General features: G+C 38.7%; 1 protein-coding gene across 1 annotated transcript; it reads left to right on the plus strand.

The window, feature by feature from the left end:
* Positions 1-2,630: 2,630 nt before the first annotated feature.
* On the plus strand, positions 2,631-19,715 carry LOC149791304 (uncharacterized). The gene is made up of 8 exons (XM_089971328.1): positions 2,631-2,637; positions 2,978-3,496; positions 4,638-5,156; positions 8,289-8,807; positions 9,949-10,467; positions 17,087-17,605; positions 18,909-19,427; positions 19,675-19,715. Exons 1-8 carry the CDS (start codon positions 2,631-2,633, stop codon positions 19,713-19,715), a joined length of 3,162 nt encoding a protein of 1,053 aa, XP_089827454.1.
* The last annotated feature ends 99 nt before the right edge of the window (positions 19,716-19,814 follow it).

Raw genomic sequence — 19,814 nt, forward strand, 5'->3', positions numbered from 1 at the left:
TTTTGTACACAGAGAACTAGATTCTTTGACAATGTCAGCACCATTGTAAGCTTTCGTTTGAGAATATTGTAATCCCATGTGTATTATTAGAAAAGAATTGCAGGCTACTTCCCACAATGGCGGTAATTCTGTCTGGATAAGCCCCTCTACCACACAAATAAACGATTTGAAAATAGACATTGACAACAGAGATTATTAACATGGGATCAAAGCAGGACATTGATGTCTAGGGGTAACCAATCAGGACAGATATAATAAGATATAATATGTAGATATATATTTGCTGACAAAGTTTGTCTAATCGAATTTATCCGAAAAGGGGAAAGTATATCTTGGTGACGGTTATGTGGACACATGTAGATATTGATTTTCTTTGAAGACTTTCGTCCCAAAGACATCGAACATATTTGGTTGTAAAGTAGTTTGGTTGATATTTTTGACATATTCGTTGTAAGTTTAGGATTGAGACGAACTAACTTGTTATTATTGTTTGTATTAATCTGAACATTTGGAAAGGTAAATGTTACAAAGTTAGAATTTGGAAGTCGGGTCCCTGTCCCCTGCAAATGCACGAGAATAAACTGATAGGAATGATGAAATGAATATGACACTAATTGGAGCAAATGGATGCTTAAAAGAAAAGGAAACATAATTTACCTCCTGCAATGTGTGTATGATAAAAATGAATATAAATTAGAAATATCAAGACCTGATCTGTCATATTTGGTTTACTTTGATGCCTATCTGGAAAAGAATGAATAAACCTCATCGATCGAAAACCAATAGGCATCGTACATAATGGGCAGAGGAATATAACCTTTAACTATGTGATTGAGATTACTGATAAAAATTGAGCAAATAGAAAAGAGTTAAAATGTGTATTGACATTTGAAAGAAGCTGCACATTCCACCTTAACAGTGAATGTGTTCAGTGTGCATGGAAATATATATCCTTCATACATAGTAATACAATCGCCAGGTTGAGATATTAAAATGTGAAGTAAATATGCCTAATTGATAGTGATTAAGACACGGATACAGTGGTTGGGAGCAGTCATTGCAAATCGATAAGTAAATATGCCTAATTGATAGTGATTAAGTCACGGATACAGTGGTCGGGAGCAGTCATTGCAAATCGATCGTCTCTTTCACAGCTTCTACAAGTGCCCCAACAACGACTACTTCCCAGACTAGTTCCACATCAACAACGTCACCAACATCAACTAGTACAAGCGTGACATCTACAACTTCGTTGCCGACAACTACTTCCTCTATAACGACAAGTAGCAGTCCAACAAGCACGTCGACTCAGTCTACAGGCACTTCCACACAAGCGACTACAACGTCGGCGGCAACAACGAGTACAATTGGTATTACCACTACTGGTGCGACAACAACGCCGTCTGAAAGTACAACTACAGCGACAACAACGCCAACGATCTCCACTACATTGGAAACCTCAGCAACTTCGGTTCCAACCACATCGTCTCCTTTAACGACATCTACTAGTCAAACAACCACCTCTTCTCCAAGTACAAGTACACAGCAGACTACAAGCACGTCGGCCACATCCACTGCATCTAGTACTACTTCCATACCAGGCGAAACAACATCTGGTAGTAGCGGCACCACTTCGTCGACTCAAGGGACTGTCACTACCACACCTACAACAGGTACATTTTCTTCTTGATCTGCTTTGATATTCTTCATTGCATCCGACCGCCCCACCTTTGTTCACATATCACAAGATTTAGTGGACACGTTAGCACCATATAATCTTTTCCGTTGGACATTTTATTCCTGGGTGTATTTTTTTTAGAATAGAGTTGCACGCGACTTCCCATATTGCAGTAATGTTGTTTGCCTACGTCCCGTCTTCCCTCTATAATAAAAACTAGCGATATGAAAATAAATGAAATTGCAAAAGCAAAGATTAGGAGAACTGAATCAAAGGACAGTAATTGTCGAGATATCACACAGGGTATCACCAAATACGCCTTAAAGGATAGATTTTCGGACAATGTTACTTAACTGAATCGATCTTAGATTTGAAATGCTGAAATTAGTTTCCGATGTGGACATTCATACATTTTCATTTTCTGTGAAGACTTTAGTCACAAAAATAATCTGATCTATTTCCTTGTAGTATATTTTGAGTCGAATTTGTTACGTATTGTTGTTGTTGTTGTGTCGTTTATCGCCATTTTCAGTACCCGATAGGCTATACATGGCGGCCAGTATTAATATGGAGGAAGAACCCGGGTAAACACCGAAAAGAACCACCTACATACGAGAAGCTACTGGCAAGCTTTCTCACATACCCACTTTTTCAGAATCCGAGACTCGAACCCAAATTTGTAACGTAGGGTTTGTAACGTAACACTGAGATTAAGAAGAATCAATTCTTTATATTAATATAGACCTTTGGAAAAGTAAATCTTAGAATAAGTTAGCTTTGACAATGCAAGATTTATTCCAATGTGTAGTGCGCGAGCAAAGACTGATAGGAATGATAATAAGAAAATGACAAAACTTAGAATGCATGGGTGCTGAAAATGAAAGGAAAGATAATTTCCCTCCTGAAATGTATTATGTATGACAAAATGAATGTAACGTAGGGATATCTAGATATGAGCTGTTAGATTTGGTTTAATTTCATGTCTGTGTCAAATAGCCAGAAAGAAATGGGCAGACGAAAATACGCTTTCACTGCATGACTCAGAAAATGATATACCTTACTCATATAAATTGAGTAAATAGAATAGAATTGAAATGTCTATTGGAGATTGAGAGCACCAAGACTTTCCACCTTAGAAGTGTAGTGTTCATATACAAAGACTTCATATATAGGAAAAAGTAAAAATCGGCAGATTGAGGTACTAAAATCGGAAGTTAATTTGCCTCATTAAACGTCAGAAAAGAATCAAATATGGTTTTTGGGCAAGCATTCATTGCAAATCGATTGTCTCTTTGAAAGCTTCTACAAGTGCTCCAACAACGGCTACTTCCCAGACTAGTTCTACATCAACAACGTCACCAACATCAACTAGTACAAGCGAGACATCTACAACTTCGTTGCCGACAACTACTTCCTCTATAGCGACAAGTAGCAGTCCAACAAGCACGTCGACTCAGTCTACAGGCACTTCCACACAGGTGACTACCACTTCGGCGGCAACAACGAGTACGATTGGTACTACCACTACTGGTGCGACAACAACGCCGTCTGAAAGTACAACTACAGAGACAACAACGCCAACGATCTCAACTACATTGGAAACCTCTACAACTTCGGTTCCAACCACATCGTCTCTTTTAACGACATCTACTAGTCAAACAACCACATCGTCTCCAAGTACAAGTACACCACAGACTACAAGCACGTCGGCCACATCCACTGCATCTAGTACTACTTCCATACCAAGCGATACAACAACTAGTAGTAGCGGCAGCACTTCGTCCACTCAAGGGACTGCCACTACCACAGCTACAACAGGTACATTTTCTTCTTTGTCTGTTTTTCTTATTTTTCATTGCAATCGACCAGTAACCACATTTGTACACAGAGAACTAGATTCTTTGACAATGTCAGCACCATTGTAAGCTTTCGTTTGAGAATATTGTAATCCCATGTGTATTATTAGAAAAGAATTGCAGGCTACTTCCCACAATGGCGGTAATTCTGTCTGGATAAGCCCCTCTACCACACAAATAAACGATTTGAAAATAGACATTGACAACAGAGATTATTAACATGGGATCAAAGCAGGACATTTATGTCTAGGGGTAACCAATCAGGACAGATATAATAAGATATAATATGTAGATATATATTTGCTGACAAAGTTTGTCTAATCGAATTTATCTGAAAAGGGGAAAGTATATCTTGGCGACGGTTATGTGGACACATGTAGATATTGATTTTCTTTGAAGACTTTCGTCCCAAAGACATCGAACATATTTGGTTGTAAAGTAGTTTGGTTGATATTTTTGACATATTCGTTGTAAGTTTAGGATTGAGACGAACTAACTTGTTATTATTGTTTGTATTAATCTGAACATTTGGAAAGGTAAATGTTACAAAGTTAGAATTTGGAAGTCGGGTCCCTGTCCCCTGCAAATGCACGAGAATAAACTGATAGGAATGATGAAATGAATATGACACTAATTGGAGCAAATGGATGCTTAAAAGAAAAGGAAACATAATTTACCTCCTGCAATGTGTGTATGATAAAAATGAATATAAATTAGAAATATCAAGACCTGATCTGTCATATTTGGTTTACTTTGATGCCTATCTGGAAAAGAATGAATAAACCTCATCGATCGAAAACCAATAGGCATCTTACATAATGGGCAGAGGAATATAACCTTTAACTATGTGATTGAGATTACTGATAAAAATTGGGAAAATAGAAAAGAGTTAAAATGTGTATTGACATTTGAAAGAAGCTGCACATTCCACTTTAACAGTGAATGTGTTCAGTGTGCATGGAAATATATATCCTTCATACATAGTAATACAATCGCCAGGTTGAGATATTAAAATGTGAAGTAAATATGCCTAATTGATAGTGATTAAGACACGGATACAGTGGTTGGGAGCAGTCATTGCAAATCGATCGTCTCTTTCACAGCTTCTACAAGTGCCCCAACAACGACTACTTCCCAGACTAGTTCCACATCAACAACGTCACCAACAGCAACTAGTACAAGCGAGACATCTACAACTTCGTTGCCGACAACTACTTCCTCTATAACGACAAGTAGCATTCCAACAAGCACGTCGACTCAGTCTACAGACACTTCCACACAAGCGACTACAACGTCGGCGGCAACAACGAGTACAATTGGTACTACCACTACTGGTGCGACAACAACGCCGTCTGAAAGTACAACTACAGCGACAACAACGCCAACGATCTCCACTACATTGGAAACCTCAACAACTTCGGTTCCAACCACATCGTCTCCTTTAACGACATCTACTAGTCAAACAACCACCTCTTCTCCAAGTACAAGTACACCACAGACTACAAGCACGTCGGCCACATCCACTGCATCTAGTACTACTTCCATACCAAGCGAAACAACATCTGGTAGTAGCGACACCACTTCCTCGACTCAAGGGACTGTCACTACCACACCTACAACAGGTACATTTTCTTCTTGACCTGCTTTGATATTCTTCATTGCAACCGACCGCCCCACCTTTGTTCACATATCACAAGATTTAGTGGACATGTTAGCACCATATAATCTTTTCCGTTGGACATATTTTATTCCTGGGTGTATTTTTTTTAGAATAGAGTTGCACGCGACTTCCCATATTGCAGTAATGTTGTTTGCCTACGTCCCGTCTTCCCTCTATAATAAAAACTAGCGATATGAAAATAAATGAAATTGCAAAAGCAAAGATTAGGAGAACTGAATCAAAGGACAGTAATTGTCGAGATATCACACAGGGTATCACCAAATACGCCTTAAAGGATAGATTTTCGGACAATGTTACTTAACTGAATCGATCTGAGATTTGAAATGCTGAATTTAGTTTCCGATGTGGACATTCATACATTTTCATTTTCTGTGAAGACTTTAGTCACAAAAATAATCTGATCTATTTCCTTGTAGTATATTTTGAGTCGAATTTGTTACGTATTGTTGTTGTTGTTGTGTCGTTTATCGCCATTTTCAGTACCCGATAGGCTATACATGGCGGCCAGTATTAATATGGAGGAAGAACCCGGGTAAACACCGGAAAGAACCACCTACATACGAGAAGCTACTGGCAAGCTTTCTCACATACCCACATTGGCAGAATCCGAGACTCGAACCCAAATTTGTAACGTAGGGTTTGTAACGTAACACTGAGACTAAGAAGAATCAATTCTTTATATTAATATAGACCTTTGGAAAAGTAAATCTTAGAATAAGTTAGCTTTGACAATGCAAGATTTATTCCAATGTGTAGTGCGCGAGCAAAGACTGATACAAATGATAATAAGAAAATGACAAAACTTAGAATGCATGGGTGCTGAAAATGAAAGGAAAGATAATTTACCTCCTGAAATGTATTGTGTATGACAAAATGAATGTAACGTAGGGATATCTAGATATGAGCTGTTAGATTTGGTTTAATTTCATGTCTGTGTCAAATAGCCAGAAAGAAATGGGCAGACGAAAATCAGCTTTCACTGCATGACTGAGAAAATGATATGCCTTACTCATATAAATTGAGTAAATAGAATAGAATTGAAATGTCTATTGGAGATTGAGAGCACCAAGACTTTCCACCTTAGAAGTGTAGTGTTCATATACAAAGACTTCATATATAGGAAAAAGTAAAAATCGGCAGATTGAGGTACTAAAATCGGAAGTTAATTTGCCTCATTAAATGTCAGAAAAGAATCAAATATGGTTTTTGGGCAAGCATTCATTGCAAATCGATTGTCTCTTTGAAAGCTTCTACAAGTGCTCCAACAACGGCTACTTCCCAGACTAGTTCCACATCAACAACGTCACCAACATCAACTAGTACAAGCGAGACATCTACAACTTCGTTGCCGACAACTACTTCCTCTATAGCGACAAGTAGCAGTCCAACAAGCACGTCGACTCAGTCTACAGGCACTTCCACACAGGTGACTACCACTTCGGCGGCAACAACGAGTACGATTGGTACTACCACTACTGGTGCGACAACAACGCCGTCTGAAAGTACAACTACAGAGACAACAACGCCAACGATCTCAACTACATTGGAAACCTCTACAACTTCGGTTCCAACCACATCGTCTCTTTTAACGACATCTACTAGTCAAACAACCACATCGTCTCCAAGTACAAGTACACAACAGACTACAAGCACGTCGGCCACATCCACTGCATCTAGTACTACTTCCATACCAAGCGAAACAACATCTGGTAGTAGCGGCACCACTTCCTCGACTCAAGGGACTGTCACTACCACACCTACAACAGGTACATTTTCTTCTTGATCTGATTTGATATTCTTCATTGCAACCGACCGCCCCACCTTTGTTCACATATCACAAGATTTAGTGGACATGTTAGCACCATATAATCTTTTTCGTTGGACATATTTTATTCCTGGGTGTATTTTTTTTAGAAAGAGTTGCACGCGACTTCCCATATTGCAGTAATGTTATTTGCCTACGTCCCGTCTTCCCTCTATAATAAAAACTAGCGATATGAAAATAAATGAAATTGCAAAAGCAAAGATTAGGAGAACTGAATCAAAGGACAGTAATTGTCGAGATATCACACAGGGTATCACCAAATACGCCTTAAAGGATAGATTTTCGGACAATGTTACTTAACTGAATCGATCTTAGATTTGAAATGCTGAAATTAGTTTCCGATGTGGACATTCATACATTTTCATTTTCTGTGAAGACTTTAGTCACAAAAATAATCTGATCTATTTCCTTGAATTATATATTTTGAGTCGAATTTGTTACGTATTGTTGTTGTTGTTGTGTCGTTTATCGCCATTTTCAGTACCCGATAGGCTATACATGGCGGCCAGTATTAATATGGAGGAAGAACCCGGGTAAACACCGGAAAGAACCACCTACATACGAGAAGCTACTGGCAAGCTTTCTCACATACCCACATTGGCAGAATCCGAGACTCGAACCCAAATTTGTAACGTAGGGTTTGTAACGTAACACTGAGACTAAGAAGAATCAATTCTTTATATTAATATAGACCTTTGGAAAAGTAAATCTTAGAATAAGTTAGCTTTGACAATGCAAGATTTATTCCAATGTGTAGTGCGCGAGCAAAGACTGATACAAATGATAATAAGAAAATGACAAAACTTAGAATGCATGGGTGCTGAAAATGAAAGGAAAGATAATTTACCTCCTGAAAAGTATTATGTATGTCAAAATGAATGTAACGTAGGGATATCTAGATATGAGCTGTTAGATTTGGTTTAATTTCATGTCTGTGTCAAATAGCCAGAAAGAAATGGGCAGACGAAAATCAGCTTTCACTGCATGACTGAGAAAATGATATGCCTTACTCATATAAATTGAGTAAATAGAATAGAATTGAAATGTCTATTGGAGATTGAGAGCACCAAGACTTTCCACCTTAGAAGTGTAGTGTTCATATACAAAGACTTCATATATAAGAAAAAGTAAAAATCGGCAGATTGAGGTACTAAAATCGGAAGTTAATTTGCCTCATTAAATGTCAGAAAAGAATCAAATATGGTTTTTGGGCAAGCATTCATTGCAAATCGATTGTCTCTTTGAAAGCTTCTACAAGTGCTCCAACAACGGCTACTTCCCAGACTAGTTCCACATCAACAACGTCACCAACATCAACTAGTACAAGCGAGACATCTACAACTTCGTTGCCGACAACTACTTCCTCTATAGCGACAAGTAGCAGTCCAACAAGCACGTCGACTCAGTCTACAGGCACTTCCACACAGGTGACTACCACTTCGGCGACAACAACGAGTACGATTGGTACTACCACTACTGGTGCGACAACAACGCCGTCTGAAAGTACAACTACAGAGACAACAACGCCAACGATCTCAACTACATTGGAAACCTCTACAACTTCGGTTCCAACCACATCGTCTCTTTTAACGACATCTACTAGTCAAACAACCACATCGTCTCCAAGTACAAGTACACCACAGACTACAAGCACGTCGGCCACATCCACTGCATCTAGTACTACTTCCATACCAAGCGATACAACAACTAGTAGTAGCGGCAGCACTTCGTCCACTCAAGGGACTGCCACTACCACAGCTACAACAGGTACATTTTCTTCTTTGTCTGTTTTTCTTATTTTTCATTGCAATCGACCAGTAACCACATTTGTACACAGAGAACTAGATTCTTTGACAATGTCAGCACCATTGTAAGCTTTCGTTTGAGAATATTGTAATCCCATGTGTATTATTAGAAAAGAATTGCAGGCTACTTCCCACAATGGCGGTAATTCTGTCTGGATAAGCCCCTCTACCACACAAATAAACGATTTGAAAATAGACATTGACAACAGAGATTATTAACATGGGATCAAAGCAGGACATTTATGTCTAGGGGTAACCAATCAGGACAGATATAATAAGATATAATATGTAGATATATATTTGCTGACAAAGTTTGTCTAATCGAATTTATCTGAAAAGGGGAAAGTATATCTTGGCGACGGTTATGTGGACACATGTAGATATTGATTTTCTTTGAAGACTTTCGTCCCAAAGACATCGAACATATTTGGTTGTAAAGTAGTTTGGTTGATATTTTTGACATATTCGTTGTAAGTTTAGGATTGAGACGAACTAACTTGTTATTATTGTTTGTATTAATCTGAACATTTGGAAAGGTAAATGTTACAAAGTTAGAATTTGGAAGTCGGGTCCCTGTCCCCTGCAAATGCACGAGAATAAACTGATAGGAATGATGAAATGAATATGACACTAATTGGAGCAAATGGATGCTTAAAAGAAAAGGAAACATAATTTACCTCTTGCAATGTGTGTATGATAAAAATGAATATAAATTAGAAATATCAAGACCTGATCTGTCATATTTGGTTTACTTTGATGCCTATCTGGAAAAGAATGAATAAACCTCATCGATCGAAAACCAATAGGCATCTTACATAATGGGCAGAGGAATATAACCTTTAACTATGTGATTGAGATTACTGATAAAAATTGGGAAAATAGAAAAGAGTTAAAATGTGTATTGACATTTGAAAGAAGCTGCACATTCCACTTTAACAGTGAATGTGTTCAGTGTGCATGGAAATATATATCCTTCATACATAGTAATACAATCGCCAGGTTGAGATATTAAAATGTGAAGTAAATATGCCTAATTGATAGTGATTAAGACACGGATACAGTGGTTGGGAGCAGTCATTGCAAATCGATCGTCTCTTTCACAGCTTCTACAAGTGCCCCAACAACGACTACTTCCCAGACTAGTTCCACATCAACAACGTCACCAACAGCAACTAGTACAAGCGAGACATCTACAACTTCGTTGCCGACAACTACTTCCTCTATAACGACAAGTAGCATTCCAACAAGCACGTCGACTCAGTCTACAGGCACTTCCACACAGGTGACTACCACTTCGGCGGCAACAACGAGTACAATTGGTACTACCACTACTGGTGCGACAACAACGCCGTCTGAAAGTACAACTACAGCGACAACAACGCCAACGATCTCCACTACATTGGAAACCTCAACAACTTCGGTTCCAACCACATCGTCTCCTTTAACGACATCTACTAGTCAAACAACCACCTCTTCTCCAAGTACAAGTACACAACAGACTACAAGCACGTCGGCCACATCCACTGCATCTAGTACTACTTCCATACCAAGCGAAACAACATCTGGTAGTAGCGGCACCACTTCCTCGACTCAAGGGACTGTCACTACCACACCTACAACAGGTACATTTTCTTCTTGACCTGCTTTGATATTCTTCATTGCAACCGACCGCCCCACCTTTGTTCACATATCACAAGATTTAGTGGACATGTTAGCACCATATAATCTTTTCCGTTGGACATATTTTATTCCTGGGTGTATTTTTTTTAGAATAGAGTTGCACGCGACTTCCCATATTGCAGTAATGTTGTTTGCCTACGTCCCGTCTTCCCTCTATAATAAAAACTAGCGATATGAAAATAAATGAAATTGCAAAAGCAAAGATTAGGAGAACTGAATCAAAGGACAGTAATTGTCGAGATATCACACAGGGTATCACCAAATACGCCTTAAAGGATAGATTTTCGGACAATGTTACTTAACTGAATCGATCTGAGATTTGAAATGCTGAAATTAGTTTCCGATGTGGACATTCATACATTTTCATTTTCTGTGAAGACTTTAGTCACAAAAATAATCTGATCTATTTCCTTGTAGTATATTTTGAGTCGAATTTGTTACGTATTGTTGTTGTTGTTGTGTCGTTTATCGCCATTTTCAGTACCCGATAGGCTATACATGGCGGCCAGTATTAATATGGAGGAAGAACCCGGGTAAACACCGGAAAGAACCACCTACATACGAGAAGCTACTGGCAAGCTTTCTCACATACCCACATTGGCAGAATCCGAGACTCGAACCCAAATTTGTAACGTAGGGTTTGTAACGCAACACTGAGACTAAGAAGAATCAATTCTTTATATTAATATAGACCTTTGGAAAAGTAAATCTTAGAATAAGTTAGCTTTGACAATGCAAGATTTATTCCAATGTGTAGTGCGCGAGCAAAGACTGATACAAATGATAATAAGAAAATGAAAAAACTTAGAATGCATGGGTGCTGAAAATGAAAGGAAAGATAATTTACCTCCTGAAATGTATTGTGTATGACAAAATGAATGTAACGTAGGGATATCTAGATCTGAGCTGTTAGATTTGGTTTAATTTCATGTCTGTGTCAAATAGCCAGAAAGAAATGGGCAGACGAAAATCAGCTTTCACTGCATGACTGAGAAAATGATATGCCTTACTCATATAAATTGAGTAAATAGAATAGAATTGAAATGTCTATTGGAGATTGAGAGCACCAAGACTTTCCACCTTAGAAGTGTAGTGTTCATATACAAAGACTTCATATATAGGAAAAAGTAAAAATCGGCAGATTGAGGTACTAAAATCGGAAGTTAATTTGCCTCATTAAATGTCAGAAAAGAATCAAATATGGATTTTGGGCAAGCATTCATTGCAAATCGATTGTCTCTTTGAAAGCTTCTACAAGTGCTCCAACAACGGCTACTTCCCAGACTAGTTCCACATCAACAACGTCACCAACATCAACTAGTACAAGCGAGACATCTACAACTTCGTTGCCGACAACTACTTCCTCTATAGCGACAAGTAGCAGTCCAACAAGCACGTCGACTCAGTCTACAGGCACTTCCAAACAGGTGACTACCACTTCGGCGGCAACAACGAGTACGATTGGTACTACCACTACTGGTGCGACAACAACGCCGTCTGAAAGTACAACTACAGAGACAACAACGCCAACGATCTCAACTACATTGGAAACCTCTACAACTTCGGTTCCAACCACATCGTCTCTTTTAACGACATCTACTAGTCAAACAACCACATCGTCTCCAAGTACAAGTACACAACAGACTACAAGCACGTCGGCCACATCCACTGCATCTAGTACTACTTCCATACCAAGCGAAACAACATCTGGTAGTAGCGGCACCACTTCCTCGACTCAAGGGACTGTCACTACCACACCTACAACAGGTACATTTTCTTCTTGATCTGCTTTGATATTCTTCATTGCAACCGACCGCCCCCCCCTTTGTTCACATATCACAAGATTTAGTGGACATGTTAGCACCATATAATCTTTTTCGTTGGACATATTTTATTCCTGGGTGTATTTTTTTTAGAATAGAGTTGCACGCGACTTCCCATATTGCAGTAATGTTGTTTGCCTACGTCCCGTCTTCCCTCTATAATAAAAACTAGCGATATGAAAATAAATGAAATTGCAAAAGCAAAGATTAGGAGAACTGAATCAAAGGACAGTAATTGTCGAGATATCACACAGGGTATCACCAAATACGCCTTAGAGGATAGATTTTCGGACAATGTTACTTAACTGAATCGATCTTAGATTTGAAATGCTGAAATTAGTTTCCGATGTGGACATTCATACATTTTCATTTTCTGTGAAGACTTTAGTCACAAAAATAATCTGATCTATTTCCTTGTCGTATATTTTGAGTCGAATTTGTTACGTATTGTTGTTGTTGTTGTTGTGTAGTTTATCGCCATTTTCAGTACCCGATAGGCTATACATGGCGGCCAGTATTAATATGGAGGAAGAACCCGGGTAAACACCGGAAAGAACCACCTACATACGAGAAGCTACTGGCAAGCTTTCTCACATACCCACATTGGCAGAATCCGAGACTCGAACCCAAATTTGTAACGTAGGGTTTGTAACGTAACACTGAGACTAAGAAGAATCAATTCTTTATATTAATATAGACCTTTGGAAAAGTAAATCTTAGAATAAGTTAGCTTTGACAATGCAAGATTTATTCCAATGTGTAGTGCGCGAGCAAAGACTGATACAAATGATAATAAGAAAATGACAAAACTTAGAATGCATGGGTGCTGAAAATGAAAGGAAAGATAATTTACCTCCTGAAATGTATTATGTATGACAAAATGAATGTAACGTAGGGATATCTAGATATGAGCTGTTAGATTTGGTTTAATTTCATGTCTGTGTCAAATAGCCAGAAAGAAATGGGCAGACGAAAATAAGCTTTCACTGCATGACTGAGAAAATGATATGCCTTACTCATATAAATTGAGTAAATAGAATAGAATTGAAATGTCTATTGGAGATTGAGAGCACCAAGACTTTCCACCTTAGAAGTGTAGTGTTCATATACAAAGACTTCATATATAGGAAAAAGTAAAAATCGGCAGATTGAGGTACTAAAATCGGAAGTTAATTTGCCTCATTAAATATCAGAAAAGAATCAAATATGGTTTTTGGGCAAGCATTCATTGCAAATCGATTGTCTCTTTGAAAGCTTCTACAAGTGCTCCAACAACGGCTACTTCCCAGACTAGTTCCACATCAACAACGTCACCAACATCAACTAGTACAAGCGAGACATCTACAAGTTCGCTGCCGACAACTACTTCCTCTATAGCGACAAGTAGCAGTCCAACAAGCACGTCGACTCAGTCTACAGGCACTTCCACACAAGTGACTACCACTTCGGCGGCAACAACGAGTACGATTGGTACTACCACTACTGGTGCGACAACAACGCCGTCTGAAAGTACAACTACAGAGACAACAACGCCAACGATCTCAACTACATTGGAAACCTCTACAATTTCGGTTCCAACCACATCGTCTCTTTTAACGACATCTACTAGTCAAACAACCACATCGTCTCCAAGTACAAGTACACCACAGACTACAAGCACGTCGGCCACATCCACTGCATCTAGTACTACTTCCATACCAAGCGATACAACAACTAGAAGTAGCGGCAGCACTTCGTCGACTCAAGGGACTGCCACTACCACAGCTACAACAGGTACATTTTCTTCTTTGTCTGTTTTTCTTATTTTTCATTGCAATATACCAGCAACCACATTTGTACACAGAGAACTAGATTCTTTGACAATGTCAGCACCATTGTAAGCTTTCGTTTGAGAATATTGTAATCCCATGTGTATTATTAGAAAAGAATTGCAGGCTACTTCCCACAATGGCGGTAATTCTGTCTGGATAAGCCCCTCTACCACACAAATAAACGATTTGAAAATAGACATTGACAACAGAGATTATTAACATGGGATCAAAGCAGGACATTTATGTCTAGGGGTAACCAATCAGGACAGATATAATAAGATATAATATGTAGATATATATTTGCTGACAAAGTTTGTCTAATCGAATTTATCTGAAAAGGGGAAAGTATATCTTGGCGACGGTTATGTGGACACATGTAGATATTGATTTTCTTTGAAGACTTTCGTCCCAAAGACATCGAACATATTTGGTTGTAAAGTAGTTTGGTTGATATTTTTGACATATTCGTTGTAAGTTTAGGATTGAGACGAACTAACTTGTTATTATTGTTTGTATTAATCTGAACATTTGGAAAGGTAAATGTTACAAAGTTAGAATTTGGAAGTCGGGTCCCTGTCCTCTGCAAATGCACGTGAATAAACTGATAGGAATGATGAAATGAATATGACACTAATTGGAGCAAATGGATGCTTAAAAGAAAAGGAAACATAATTTACCTCCTGCAATGTGTGTATGATAAAAATGAATATAAATTAGAAATATCAAGACCTGATCTGTCATATTTGGTTTACTTTGATGCCTATCTGGAAAAGAATGAATAAACCTCATCGATCGAAAACCAATAGGCATCTGACATAATGGGCAGAGGAATATAACCTTTAACTATGTGATTGAGATTACTGATAAAAATTGGGAAAATAGAAAAGAGTTAAAATGTGTATTGACATTTGAAAGAAGCTGCACATTCCACTTTAACAGTGAATGTGTTCAGTGTGCATGGAAATATATATCCTTCATACATAGTAATACAATCGCCAGGTTGAGATATTAAAATGTGAAGTAAATATGCCTAATTGATAGTGATTAAGACACGGATACAGTGGTTGGGAGCAGTCATTGCAAATCGATCGTCTCTTTCACAGCTTCTACAAGTGCCCCAACAACGACTACTTCCCAGACTAGTTCCACATCAACAACGTCACCAACAGCAACTAGTACAAGCGAGACATCTACAACTTCGTTGCCGACAACTACTTCCTCTATAACGACAAGTAGCATTCCAACAAGCACGTCGACTCAGTCTACAGGCACTTCCACACAGGTGACTACCACTTCGGCGGCAACAACGAGTACAATTGGTACTACCACTACTGGTGCGACAACAACGCCGTCTGAAAGTACAACTACAGCGACAACAACGCCAACGATCTCCACTACATTGGAAACCTCAACAACTTCGGTTCCAACCACATCGTCTCCTTTAACGACATCTACTAGTCAAACAACCACCTCTTCTCCAAGTACAAGTACACAACAGACTACAAGCACGTCGGCCACATCCACTGCATCTAGTACTACTTCCATACCAAGCGAAACAACATCTGGTAGTAGCGGCACCACTTCCTCGACTCAAGGGACTGTCACTACCACACCTACAACAGGTACATTTTCTTCTTGACCTGCTTTGATATTCTTCATTGCAACCGACCGCCCCACCTTTGTTCACATATCACAAGATTTAGTGGACATGTTAGCACCATATAATCTTTTCCGTTGGACATATTTTATTCCTGGGTGTATTTTTTTTAGAATAGAGTTGCACGCGACTTCCCATATTGCAGTAATGTTGTTTGCCTACGTCCCGTCTTCCCTCTATAATAAAAACTAGCGATATGAAAATAAATGAAATTGCAAAAGCAAAGATTAGGAGAACTGAATCAAAGGACAGTAATTGTCGAGATATCACACAGGGTATCACCAAATACGCCTTAAAGGATAGATTTTCGGACAATGTTACTTAACTGAATCGATCTGAGATTTGAAATGCTGAATTTAGTTTCCGATGTGGACATTCATACATTTTCATTTTCTGTGAAGACTTTAGTCACAAAAGTAATCTGATCTATTTCCTTGTAGTATATTTTGAGTCGAATTTGTTACGTATTGTTGTTGTTGTTGTGTCGTTTATCGCCATTTTCAGTACCCGATAGGCTATACATGGCGGCCAGTATTAATATGGAGGAAGAACCCGGGTAAACACCGGAAAGAACCACCTACATACGAGAAGCTACTGGCAAGCTTTCTCACATACCCACATTGGCAGAATCCGAGACTCGAACCCAAATTTGTAACGTAGGGTTTGTAACGTAACACTGAGACTAAGAAGAATCAATTCTTTATATTAATATAGACCTTTGGAAAAGTAAATCTTAGAATAAGTTAGCTTTGACAATGCAAGATTTATTCCAATGTGTAGTGCGCGAGCAAAGACTGATACAAATGATAATAAGAAAATGAAAAAACTTAGAATGCATGGGTGCTGAAAATGAAAGGAAAGATAATTTACCTCCTGAAATGTATTGTGTATGACAAAATGAATGTAACGTAGGGATATCTAGATCTGAGCTGTTAGATTTGGTTTAATTTCATGTCTGTGTCAAATAGCCAGAAAGAAATGGGCAGACGAAAATCAGCTTTCACTGCATGACTGAGAAAATGATATGCCTTACTCATATAAATTGAGTAAATAGAATAGAATTGAAATGTCTATTGGAGATTGAGAGCACCAAGACTTTCCACCTTAGAAGTGTAGTGTTCATATACAAAGACTTCATATATAGGAAAAAGTAAAAATCGGCAGATTGAGGTACTAAAATCGGAAGTTAATTTGCCTCATTAAATGTCAGAAAAGAATCAAATATGGATTTGGGCAAGCATTCATTGCAAATCGATTGTCTCTTTGAAAGCTTCTACAAGTGCTCCAACAACGGCTACTTCCCAGACTAGTTCCACATCAACAACGTCACCAACATCAACTAGTACAAGCGAGACATCTACAACTTCGTTGCCGACAACTACTTCCTCTATAGCGACAAGTAGCAGTCCAACAAGCACGTCGACTCAGTCTACAGGCACTTCCACACAGGTGACTACCACTTCGGCGGCAACAACAAGTACGATTGGTACTACCACTACTGGTGCGACAACAACGCCGTCTGAAAGTACAACTACAGAGACAACAACGCCAACGATCTCAACTACATTGGAAACCTCTACAACTTCGGTTCCAACCACATCGTCTCTTTTAACGACATCTACTAGTCAAACAACCACATCGTCTCCAAGTACAAGTATACAACAGACTACAAGCACGTCGGCCACATCCACTACATCTAGTACTACTTCCATACCAAGCGAAACAACATCTGGTAGTAGCGGCACCACTTCCTCGACTCAAGGGACTGTCACTACCACACCTACAACAGGTACATTTTCTTCTTGATCTGCTTTGATATTCTTCATTGCAACCGACCGCCCCACCTTTGTTCACATATCACAAGATTTAGTGGACATGTTAGCACCATATAATCTTTTTCGTTGGACATATTTTATTTCTGGGTGTATTTTTTTTAGAATAGAGTTGCACGCGACTTCCCATATTGCATTAATGTTGTTTGCCTACGTCCCGTCTTCCCTCTATAATAAAAACTAGCGATATGAAAATAAATGAAATTGCAAGAGCAAAGATTAGGAGAACTGAATCAAAGGACAGTAATTGTCGAGATATCACACAGGGTATCACCAAATACGCCTTAGAGGATAGATTTTCGGACAATGTTACTTAACTGAATCGATCTTAGATTTGAAATGCTGAAATTAGTTTCCGATGTGGACATTCATACATTTTCATTTTCTGTGAAGACTTTAGTCACAAAAATAATCTGATCTATTTCCTTGTAGTATATTTTGAGACGAATTTGTTACGTATTGTTGTTGTTGTGTCGTTTATCGCCATTTTCAGTACCCGATAGGCTATACATGGCGGCCAGTATTAATATGGAGGAAGAACCCGGGTAAACACCGGAAAGAACCACCTACATACGAGAAGCTACTGGCAAGCTTTCTCACATACCCACATTGGCAGAATCCGAGACTCGAACCCAAATTTGTAACGTAGGGTTTGTAACGTAACACTGAGACTAAGAAGAATCAATTCTTTATATTAATATAGACCTTTGGAAAAGTAAATCTTAGAATAAGTTAGCTTTGACAATGCAAGATTTATTCCAATGTGTAGTGCGCGAGCAAAGACTGATACAAATGATAATAAAAAAATGACAAAACTTAGAATGCATGGGTGCTGAAAATGAAAGGAAAGATAATTTACCTCCTGAAATGTATTATGTATGACAAAATGAATGTAACGTAGGGATATCTAGATATGAGCTGTTAGATTTGGTTTAATTTCATGTCTGTGTCAAATAGCCAGAAAGAAATGGGCAGACGAAAATAAGCTTTCACTGCATGACTGAGAAAATGATATGCCTTACTCATATAAATTGAGTAAATAGAATAGAATTGAAATGTCTATTGGAGATTGAGAGCACCAAGACTTTCCACCTTAGAAGTGTAGTGTTCATATACAAAGACTTCATATATAGGAAAAAGTAAAATTCGGCAGATTGAGGTACTAAAATCGGAAGTTAATTTGCCTCATTAAATATCAGAAAAGAATCAAATATGGTTTTTGGGCAAGCATTCATTGCAAATCGATTGTCTCTTTGAAAGCTTCTACAAGTGCTCCAACAACGGCTACTTCCCAGACTAGTTCTACATCAACAACGTCACCAACATCAACTAGTACAAGCGAGACATCTACAAGTTCGTTGCCGACAACTACTTCCTCTATAGCGACAAGTAGCAGTCCAACAAGCACGTCGACTCAGTCTACAGGCACTTCCACACAGGTGACTACCACTTCGGCGGCAACAACGAGTACGATTGGTACTACCACTACTGGTGCGACAACAACGCCGTCTGAAAGTACAACTACAGAGACAACAACGCCAACGATCTCAACTACATTGGAAACCTCTACAATTTCGGTTCCAACCACATCGTCTCTTTTAACGACATCTACTAGTCAAACAACCACATCGTCTCCAAGTACAAGTACACAACAGACTACAAGCACGTCGGCCACATCCACTGCATCTAGTACTACTTCCATACCAAGCGAAACAACATCTGGTAGTAGCGGCACCACTTCCTCGACTCAAGGGACTGCCACTACCACAGCTACAACAGGTACATTTTCTTCTTTGTCTGTTTTTCTTATTTTTCATTGCAATCGACCAGCAACCACATTTGTACACAGAGAACTAGATTCTTTGACAATGTCAGCACCACTGTAAGCTTTCGTTTGAGAATATTGTAATCCCATGTGTATTATTAGAAAAGAATTGCAGGCTACTTCCCACAATGGCGGTAATTCTGTCTGGATAAGCCCCTCTACCACACAAATAAACGATTTGAAAATAGACATTGACAACAGAGATTATTAACATGGGAGCAAAGCAGGACATTTATGTCTAGGGGTAACCAATCAGGACAGATATAATAAGATATAATATGTAGATATATATTTGCTGACAAAGTTTGTCTAATCGAATTTATCTGAAAAGGGGAAAGTAT

Source organism: Sinohyriopsis cumingii, chromosome 9 (genome assembly GCF_028554795.1).
Source record: "Sinohyriopsis cumingii isolate HCF-2022 chromosome 9, ASM2855479v2, whole genome shotgun sequence".
Taxonomy (NCBI): Eukaryota; Metazoa; Mollusca; class Bivalvia; order Unionida; family Unionidae; genus Sinohyriopsis; species Sinohyriopsis cumingii.